Source organism: Micropterus dolomieu, linkage group LG03 (genome assembly GCF_021292245.1).
Source record: "Micropterus dolomieu isolate WLL.071019.BEF.003 ecotype Adirondacks linkage group LG03, ASM2129224v1, whole genome shotgun sequence".
In the NCBI taxonomy this organism is placed as follows: domain Eukaryota; kingdom Metazoa; phylum Chordata; class Actinopteri; order Centrarchiformes; family Centrarchidae; genus Micropterus; species Micropterus dolomieu.
Genome location: NC_060152.1, coordinates 2285015 through 2296145, shown reverse-complemented (window position 1 = coordinate 2296145; position 11131 = coordinate 2285015). Strand labels below are relative to the sequence as shown.

The window sequence follows — 11131 nt, the reverse complement described above, 5'->3', positions numbered from 1 at the left end:
AGAAGAGCTTTCCCATTGAATCATTTAATAATTCATCCTCTGAACTGTAAAGATTTCCATTTTGGTTTCACTCCATTATAAAAAATGTTGGTTCACTTCCTCTCTCTGTGTCAGTGTGTCCTCTGGGTTTCTTTGGTCCGTCCTGCGCTCAGGAGTGTCACTGTGACAACCTGTGTCCATGTGACCCACAGACTGGAAGCTGTAACGCCACACTGCAAAGAGAGACCAACTACACCTTACACAGAGGTACACACACACGCATACATGGAGTAACATGATGGTTGATACTTCAGTCTTCATTCATTTGTCCAGCGAATTAGCGATTATCTGTGGGGTCTTTCAGCTGATGGAAAATTCTGTTTTTGATTATCTCATCCTGACTCTTATTATGCACAGAGAGAGAGTGTGTGTGTGTAAAAATGAACAGACTCCTAAATGAGCTTTTTTTAACGGCGCTGGTTAAATGTACACAGAGCAGAGGATACAAGTCGCCTCTATCCTGATTGACAGGTCTCTGTGATTGCAACTTGTCAATCATAAAGTAGCCCCGCCCTAAAGCCTCCCCTGCTTTCTGGTCTATGTTCCTCTAAATGGGACCATAATTTACTAAATGAACATCATGCTGTGTTGAAGAAGACTTGAAACTAGCGACTGAGACCATAAACTCATTAGGAAAGTGTTTACTGAGGGAATAAATCAGTTGAGAAGTAGCCTCATTTTCTCAGATACTATACAATCACACTTCTTTGTGCAGCCAGTGGAGTCCCTTCCGCATTGGCTTCACTTTTCAGACGCGGTTGCCGCTTGGATGTGATCCTTACCGGTTTTATAATCTCCTCATGTGCTGCCGGTTTTTCAGTCAACCTCCGAAGTGTTTCTTGAGTCATTTTATTTTTCAGTATTCATCTGGATTGAGGTAGCAAACATTCATAGTCACAGTTAAAGAATTAACTTCCACTTGCACAAGCAGTCAATATTGACTAGCAGCTATGTACAGCGTGCTAACCTTGACAGCCCAGCTCAGAGTGTGCGCGGAGAAGAGGGGCTAATCATCTGAGACTAGGGCAAGGAGGGGCGGAGTGAATTGATGTGCTACGTGCCTCTTTACAAAGAAATAAAATATTACCCATTTTAAATAGTAAAAAAGAAAATCAATATTTTGATATTGTGGCGTATATAAATCAATATATGGGAAACACTGCTCCAGTTGTTTACTTAATGCACTTGTTGATTAGTGTACGCTCTGTACTCTGATCAATTTGATGAGGTAGGTGGTGATAAGCACACGTGGAGATTCTCCCCCACTTTGTAATGTACTTAATATGAGAGAAAAAACTCTTTACAATGGAGACACTGGCAATGTGTGACACTAAATGAGCTTCAGTCTCTGTCTATATCAGCGTCTGTGTGTGTGTGTGTGTGTGTGTGTGTGTGTCTTTTGAAAAAAGGCACAGAGTGTGTTTATCACTATTTACCAAATCTTTGCTAATTTGCATAGAGCAGAAGCAACAACAGTTCCTTCTTTGTTGCTGTCTGTCCAAACAGAGCAGAACTCTATTGACTGAACAGGGAGAACTGGAAATGTTATTCATCTGCAGACCAGCTCCCAAAAACTCCACGCTTAGTAACTCTCATACTGTCCATCACTTTCTGTTCTGTGTTTGTGAAACACAGAACAGAAAGTGATGGACACAGTGGTGTCGATTAGAGCAGTTCTCCCCAACAAAACAAATCTTATATCAACTGCCTTTTCTGATTTAACTTCTAGGATCTAGATTGTAGTGAACATCTAACTGGACCTCCTCAGCACAGAGTCTGATAGGTGTTGATATGTTTAAAGTTCATAGCTTCACATTTTGTCAAGTTCAAAAGTATCTGCCAGCACTTTAAAGCTCACTGATCACCTTCAAACTCTCTCTCACTCAAATCATTTTGTTAAAAGGACTTTTTCGTATGGTCAGCGTACTTCTTTTGTTTTTAAAATTTAGTATTTCATACCCTCACATTAATATTGCTTGAATTGGATTTACCTCCTCAATTTGTTTTGACTGAGATACAGAGATCTGTTGCGTAAAGCTCATCATATATAATATCTTGCACAGGTATTATTTAATGATTTATATTAGAAAGGCTGTAAGGCAAGTTTATTTGTATAGCACATTTCAACATAAAGGCAATTCAAAGTTCTTTACATAAAAAAGCAACATAATGTGTATGTCAGATATTAATCAAAAGCCTCAAATTTTATTTAACAAAAGGTAGCTGCATAATGAAAAGGCCTGGCCTGAGATTTATCCCCAAAGGGAAATTCCTTGTTCCTGTTATCCTTGATATATTCTTCAGGTAGTAGTAAGCTGACTTTGCATTTGTTTTAATGTGGCTGTTAAAAGGAAATTAAACGGATTGAAGCTGAACGCTGACTTTTATTTGTTCTTCCTTGGTTCCAAAAACAACTACTTCAGTTTTATCTTTGTTTAATGGAAGAAAATTCTGTAACATCCAATCGTTGATTTCTTCAATGCACTTACTCAGCAATTGTATGGGATTATAGTCTGAAGATATGGTTGTGTAAATGTGTGTGTCGTCTGCATAATTATGGTGGAGACAGTGGAAGCATGTATATTTTAAACAGAATGGAGCCTTGGGGAACTCCACAGTTCATTTTTGTCAGCTCAGATATGTAATTACCTATAGACACAAAGTAGTCCCTGTCCTTTATGTAGGATTTTAGTACTGCGCCAGAAAGTCCCACCCAGTTTTCCAGTCAGTCTAGTAATGTTTTGTGGTCAATTGTCCTTAACTAGAGCAGTCTCAGAGCTGAGGTGTGGTTGAAATCCTGACTGGAAGACGTCAAAACAGTTGCAGTCCCAAGATTGTTTAAAATCAGCTATGTCAATAATGTTCACAGCAAGGTTTGATATGGGCGTATAATTGCTCATTAGTGTTGTGTCCAGATTGTTCTTTTTGAAAAGTGGCTTGATGACAGCAGTTTTCCGGGCCTGTGGGAAGAAACCTGAGAGAAGAGACATGTTGACAAATTGTAGAAGATTATAAGCAGAAAAGTACTTTCCTGCGATCAGCTTGGGAATACCTTTTAGCGAAAAAAATGAACCTTTACATTGACAAAGGTGTGTAATTCAGGGCACAATTCAAACGGGATAAAAAAAATTGCTCTCTCTCGCTGTTGACTACCGTATTCTTATAATAAGGTCCCATGGTGCGGATGCAGAGGGAAGGGGCTTAGGTTCTCTATGGCGACTGAAACTGGGCGGATCACGTTGGAGTTGGAGCTTATTGATGTTAAATATTAGTTACTTTTAGTGAAATTTCTAAAACGCAAATGGGAGAAGGCCTTCGGACGAGGTATGTACCAAAGTCCTTATAGGCATGTCATGTTGTATGACCCTTGTATCGGTTGATGCAGAAGAAGAAGGACAAGCCGGAAATGTGAAGGAGGAAACACTACCTAACCAACCAATCACAATTCTTGCGGTGTGTGTCGGCGCAGAAGTGAAAATTGACCATAAGAGAAAAATTAACACTTAGGATTAAACTCTTACTAACAGTCAGTGACTTGGCAGCCTGAATTGGTGTCTTCTGTTTTCTTACTCAGCTCTTCCTCCTCTTCTCTCCACAGCTGGACACTGTCTAGCCAAACAGATGTTTACATCTTGGAGAAAGGATGAAGAAGCTTACAGAGAGCAGCCTCGTCTAACAGAGTAAGTGTCAAATGCCGAGCTCCCCTCACCTCCACCAACTCTGACCTTTTTCACCTCAGATGTCCCATCTTTCATGTCTGTCCAATAGAACGTCACAGTTTATTCCTGATCTTTTGGTATAGAGCTAAAAAAGGAAAACTGTTTATTTCTTGTATCTTTAGTAACTTCTGTATATACAGTATTCCAAATTTGGCAGATTTTAAGACTCTCCCTCAGATGTAGAAAATGTGTTGAGAGTGAGGTGAGGTGAGGTCAGTTTGTTTCCTCTTCCACTCTCCAAAACACACATTGTTAGGATCGTCTGATTTCTGTCCGTGTGGCTTAAAGGTTAGACCCACTGATTCATTATAAAAAATAAAATATGTCAAATACTTTCAAGCTACATTTCATGAGGTGAGGTGAGGTATTTTAACAAGGAATAATCAGCTTCCTTTTCTTAAAAGAGCACTGCATCGCTCTGAATAATGGATTCCAGTTAAAAACAGGACACAAGGCAGCCCAGACCTGCATTTGGCTTCTTGTCTCAGACTCTCCTTTCCATGTAAACAAGGGCGTCAGGACAGGACACATTCATCAGCCTCCTTACCTTTCACATGCAAGTGAGGAATTGTTAGTTGTTGCTATGGTTTCTGGAGAGCACTTTGTGAACGGATACTTTGGTCACAGATGGAGGAGAAGACATCATCTGTTTTAACCCTCATTTGACCAACTAGTTGTTGGCAGTCTTACTGCTGAGACAACACAGGTTTACAGACATATTCATTCTCACTTTTGGGAATGTTGGGTTTTTTTATTTTATTGATTCTGATTCTACTTATGGAATCTCTGTTCTGGTTCCAACCCCTTCACCACAGGTCTTGTCATCGCTCTGTGACCTTCATCCTCTTCCTCCTCGCTCATCTCCCCCTTCATGGCTAAAGTGAAAGGAGTCTCTGGGGACTCGTCTCTAAGAGAAATATCTATTGAATAATTTGTAGCCATCACTGGTTTCCCTTCAGTATAAAAGGTGTTTTGTACCTGAGATGTTGCTACTGTTAGCGTTAGCTGGATCTGGGGCGTCACTGTAGCTGGGAGAGCGCGACATGAAAGACTCTCTTCTTCATGCTTTGTTGACGTACTGCGTTAAAAAAAGATGTGACGTTAGGTGGGTGTAGCAGGTCCTATTCGATAAGAGACATTGAAATACGCAAATTGGGGGAATCAATAAGCAGAATCCAAACGCACGTGTCTTGAATCTGAATCAGAATCCATCTTGAAACTGGTTCTTGATACCCAACCCTACTCGTATCCTGGTCGTCCACGGCATTCGGCTGCTTCATGTTCTGGTAACGCTACAGCATCTACAGTATCTGAAGTATCTCATGTCACATGTCCACCAGAAGTGTCTCAGATGAGGTTGTTAGAGTGGTTTTGACGACATTTAAACAGGATTAAGTTTAATTCACGTTTTCGGTTCAGTTCAGGTTGCATATAACATGTTTAGTCACTTTATTTGACTTTATTATATGCATGTGCTACAGCTTGTATCTGTATTTTCTTAATAATAATTAATGTTAGCAACAGGAAAACTGTCTTTCTCTCTCTTTTCTTCTGTTTCTCCTTACAGACTAAAGGAAAACTAGGTATGCTGGTTATGTGCGAAGACAAAGTCAGTATTCACTAAATGTACATTTTATGTCAATCGTCAATGAAATTGGGAATTCAGCTTAAGATCTACAAAACTCTCATTTGTAGTTAGAGCCCAACGGATATGGGATTTTTGAGACTGATACCAATTTTGATATTTGAGGAATTTAAGATCGGGCAATATTCCTTTTTTTTTCTCATCTTTTTCAGAAACACACAGCTTATAAAGATTATACATTTGTTAAGTGATTGCTGTGTTTTGTGGTGAATTAGTTATTCCGAACTGTGTTACAAACAGGGGAGCTGCAGAGCGCCCTCTAGTGGACAAACTATACAACAACTACACTCATAACATGATTGAAGGATCCATGTTCTGTCTCTCGTTTGTTACGTCTAGTAACAATAGACCCGACATGTATCATGATTATTTAATCATTTAGCTGAAACTTTTATTCAAAGCAACTTTCAATTGCAATATATGTCTGGAGCAAACGGGGGTTGAGTGTCTTGCTCAGGGACACCATCAAACCCACGTCTCCCACATCAAAGGCATGTGTCTTATCCACTGCCCATCGCCACCCCCCATATAAAGATAGAGGAGAACCGTAAGTGAGACATTGCAGGTTAGAAGTAATTGTCATGATTTGTTGACAGTCAGTGTGTTTACATGCACGTATGTAACCAGGGTGACCAGAGAAGAAGAGCACCCAGCTAGATTTCTCCTGGAGCTTTCCTGCATGTGTACAAGTTCATGACAATGACTTAAGGGAAAATATTTCTGTGTCAGCAGAGCAGTGGGATTATGCGTTCTTCATATTTAAAATAATTTCTAAAACTGACGCGAAGGAGCTTTTATGAATCTCAAAAAGTCTGTTGAACATTTGACCTTTATTAAATTCACTCGGTTAAAGACAAGTCAGTCGACCTCTGTCAGCATGCTCAATCTACAAAATAATCAGTTGTACTGATTTGTATCCACTTCATATGCGTACTATATGATACAGGCTTTTGTATGTTCAAAATAAATCATATTTTCAAAAAATAAATAGATAAGTTGATCAAGAGAAATTTTATATATGGTTTCAGTTATTTTTCAACATTTAATGGTTCTAGATTCTCCAACATGACAATTTGATGCTTTTTTTTGTTGTTATAAATGATGGTAAATAAAATATCTTAAAGTTTTAGACCATCCTTCAGATAAAACAAGTCATTTGAAGATGTCACTAAAGGAAATTATAGTCACTACATTCTGGCATTTATAAAGAAAATTAGTTTAATAAAAGTCAGAATGTAGAGAAATATATTCATTACTTAAGAAATTAATTGATTATGAAAATGATGACACCAGGCTCTGCGCTTTAGGAGACATCCTCCATGTTTTTAGTTTTATTAACTCAATCTAACACTGTCCGTCTCTCCTCAGGCGTACATGGCTGACGGTCACCATCACTCTGGCCTCTCTGCTGTCAGCCAGCCTGTTGGTCCACCTCGTGCAGGCGTGTCGCGGCTCCGTGGCGGCTCACTTCCCCGAGCGCCGAGACTACTCCTACGTCCCGCTGAACGACATCAACAGAGGCGTCGCTTCACGTGCAGGCGCCGGGAGACCCGGGAAAGGAGGTTTTGGATTAGAGGACTCGGACTCTGAGGATGAAATCTGGTCTCCGTCACACTCGAGGAGGTCGTAGCCGTCAGGAAAACGATGAGTGGGGACGCGCTGTTATTGCACAAAGAGAAACTCAGTGTTCCTCTGCTTTAATTTAATCCTGTAATTGTGTCAAATGTTTATCGACAATCCTGCTGAAGTGAAAAGGTAGCTAAAGGACGAAGCACAACTGTTTTGTTACATCCTTTTTTACTCTGCTGATGTCAAACTGCCCAGACGTTTCTAGCAGCTGGTCAGATGTTCTTTTACATTTACAACTCAGACCTTTTGGAAAAACAAAAGAGGTCAAAGCTTTATTTTGTTTTTTATTTGGAATGTGGACGTCTCAACTTTGACCTCTGACCTGGGGCCTGTATCATAAAGCGAAGTCAGTGTTTTATCCATCTACCTTTTGAGCTTAACTCCGATTTTCCTGCATCACGAAGCTTGTTCACTTTTAAAATGAAGTGGATCATAATGGTAACCCAAAGCTTCATGGCAAACCTACTCCAGGATGGGTTAACTTCAGCCATAGCCCGACCGCTGACCAATCAGATCACTGGAAGAAATGTATCATCATCCTACAGGATTCTGACATGGACGTAGCTGGCAAGTTTACAAAAAGTGACAAAGAGCAATAGAGATTATGTTTAATATATCAATAGTATTAATTTAACCATTTTATTAAAGGTCGCACATCTACTCTGAGTTTAAAGCATTATCACACTAGCAGTCTGAATAATGGAAATTATAGCTGAATATTATGCCTTGTTTTTTCATAGATATGTTAACTATATATAGTTGGTTTATCATGTAACAAAAAGCACCAAAATGTCTCAAAACTCACTTAAATCTATGTTTAAAAGCCAACCACTATTTAAAGAGACCTATATTATAATTCCAAACCTTACCTTTTTAATTTGTTTGTTATTCCTACTGTTTCTACAGCTGTGTGCCACTGACATCGCTCAAGGTCAATTGCTGCCGCGTTCACCTCCTTGCAGGTATCATAGTTTCATCTCATGTCATATAGAAATCATAACTCCCTCCCCTTCTAATGGCCCACCATTGGACCTAATTTTGGAAAAAATACGGACGGTTGTCAACTGCGAGAAACAGCTACGTTTTTTTGATTCCGTTTGAATTGTGCCCTGAATTACACAGATGATGTTTGTCAGTTTAAAAGATAATTTAAGAAAAGAAAGTCAAAGTTTGTCGTAAAACTGTCAAAGTATAAGATGAAAAAGAAAATCCCTTATTACCAAAACCACAAACCCAAAAGTCAGGTATGTGACATCATAACTATTTCTCTCAATGACTGAAGCTAACGTTACTGAAGGTAACATGAAAGAGTTTCCATGTGTAGATAATGTGATGGAAAGGACCAGGAGTGGTTGGATTAAACACTTTAGTCAATCATTAAGGCTGTAACTAACGATTATTTTCATTACTGATTAATCTGTCCATCATTTCCACGATTAATTGATTAGATGTTTGGTCTAAAGAAAAGTAAATTCTAAAGCCCAAGAAGACGTCCTCAAATATCTTATTTTGTCCACAACCCAAAGATATTCACTTTACTGTCATACATAAGTAAAGAAACCAGAAGATATTCACATTTTAAAAGCAAAATCAGAGAATTTGGAGTTTTTAAAAAATGACTCGATTAATCGGTTGTCAAAATTGTTGGTGATTAAATATAATACTTGACAAGTAATCGATTATTCAACCTATTGTTGCAGCTCTAGGTGTGATACATCTGTGTGTGGAAGATAGCTAAGCTACCTAGCTAGTAGTAACCATTAGTAACCAAGTGATAAACATTAGCTTAACATTACAGCGCTAATATTTTGATGACGTATACTCTTTTTATATACAGTCTATGCGTATACTGTGCCAGACGAGAGATGTAGTTCATTGAACAGTTTCACAAAAAACTAAATGTTACTTTTTTGCTTTACGAGAAACTGATACTTTCTGGACAATGTGTTTAATTCAGGGCACAATTTAAACCTTAACGTACATATTTTTTTCTGAAATAAGGTCCCATGGGTTGGAAGCGCAAGCGACAAACTTAGGCTCTCAATTGAGTGGATCTACACGCTCGTCGCAGTATTAGATACCAGCTTCATGATAGCGGTTATCCAGGATCTCCAGTGTTGAGGTCAGTGACGCCGGGTTAAGTTGGACTTTTTGATATAGGCTTCTGGTGGGACGAGCTATTTAACTTGCTGCAATGTGAACAGATGAAATTTTAATCGTGGAAGGTCAAAACAAATGATTTGAGTTTGTTTCTTTTTGTTTTTTTATCAGATAATTTCTTATCAACATAAGGGCACATTTTGTCATAATGCACTTAGCGCCATGTCTGAATGGAAATGTAGAGGTTAATGTGCATATTATTAGATAGAAATATTTAAAAAAGCACAAACACAGTAGTCAAGATGTCATGAATATTTGATGAGTGTAAACTTCTCTGTGCCATCTTTGTATATCATCAACATTTCTTAGTTTTCACTGAAAAAACTTGTAAAACGTCTTTTGTAAATGTCACCAAACTCCTGATATGTAAACAACAGGTTATTTTTACCTGTTATAAACATATAGATAAATGTATCAGTATTCATTTTTGACGACTAAAAGATGAATCTATATTTGATTTGTCTTTGCATTCACCAGTGTCTTAGCTCACAAACTTCCCTCATAGAAACAGATGATCTTTTCTTTTGTTTTTTTAGTGTTAAAGATTGTAGTTGTTCGGGAATGAGCGAATGCAATGTGATATTCAAAGCTCTGAACATTTGTAGTAAAGATTTTTTTCAAATGCTAAAGTAATGATAGTGTTTCAAGTAGGATCCTCTGTTCTATAAAGAAAGTGGCTCTCAAACTTTTTCTGTGATACCCCCCTTAGAAGACATTTTGACATAAAACAAAAGATTCAAATTAGCGACCCCTGTTCTTTTGATTATGCCTCCACAGTTGGCATACATGCAATAAACGTGCTGATGGTAATATGGTCATTAGCTTTAGAGGCATCCCGCTGTTAACTGAAGTGTTGAACGTGTGGAAACTTTGACCTGCAGGTGGTGCTAGATGAAAAATTAGAGGGTCACCAAAGTAGTCCTTACTATTCGTCCTCAAGAACAGGAACATGTCAAGCAGATTCTTTCCAATAGTGGTCGAGATATTTCACACACAACCAAAAAATTATCTCTGTTAAGTTCATTCTTCAACTGCCACTGAGCGTCGGACACGACATGCAAAGTACTGGATAATTTTGAGGTCTTGCAACAGATTCTCACTCCCAACGTCACATATGGACGCTTTGTCAAGACCCCTTGGCGTCGCTTTTTAACGCCCTCGGTACCACTTTTGTTTTCTGCGATCTAGTTACCAACAATAAATAAGCAACGCACCGGTTAGACTTTCAAAATAAAACTATTGGTTAGGTTTAGGAGAAGGTCATGGTTTGGTTTAAAATAAGTACGTAAGTATGTAACTTAAGTAACTTCACTAAAAACAATGTTAACTTTTCACACAGGAAACGAACACCAGTCTCCTGGGGGAAAGTCCGGTTTCTGACCCACCCATCCAACTTGACTGACTTTTCTTCATAAAAGGTCTATTTTTTGCGTTGGACAATAATACTAAAAGGTGCCATGTGCGTTGGTACCAGACGTCGAAGGAAATGACAAAGCTTAAGTATTTGACGCCTTGAGAATGAGAACAAGCTGGGATATGATGTTGATGGTGTTTTTATTGTATATTAAAGGTTTCAGGGGTCATTTTATGTATTTTTTTTAACTGTTAAAACATTCGGTTGTCAGTGGGAGAGGAAAATAAACATTATTTTCTGTTTGACTGAGTCATTCTATCTTTTCTTCCACCCTGTTGTTACTGTGTGAAAGCCTTTTCTTGTTTCACAGTCATTTTTGTGCAGAGTCATCGAGTCTGCTCTGACATCCAGGGCAGCCTGGGCTGACGTTCAGCGTGCAGGTCACTGCACCTTTATAAGGGCATCTCTGTCCAGTGGAGCGTTTGCTTGACCTCTGACCTCCACCAACACGCTCCTCGCTCTGATGAGTTAAAGTCCCGATCCCAGTCTCCACCTCAAAGAACCCTGAAGCTTCGCAGACTTTGT

At 38.8% G+C, this 11131-nt stretch overlaps 1 protein-coding gene across 3 annotated transcripts in view; it reads left to right on the top strand.

The window, feature by feature from the left end:
* nagpa (N-acetylglucosamine-1-phosphodiester alpha-N-acetylglucosaminidase) overlaps positions 1-10848 on the top strand; it is a 48889-nt gene extending 38041 nt beyond the window's left edge. The window contains exons 11-13 of one of the 3 annotated variants that reach the window (XR_006824464.1): positions 3638-3719; positions 6772-7994; positions 9034-10848. Coding sequence is in view for 2 of the 3 variants with exons in the window: in XM_046045254.1 (XP_045901210.1) it covers positions 3638-3719; positions 6772-7033 (344 nt within the window). In the remaining variant the exon portion in view is untranslated. Of the gene's footprint in view, positions 1-3637; positions 3720-5325; positions 5342-6771 lie in introns of all 3 variants that reach the window. The other 2 variants (XM_046045255.1, XM_046045254.1) reach the window with 2 other exon arrangements.
* The last annotated feature ends 283 nt before the right edge of the window (positions 10849-11131 follow it).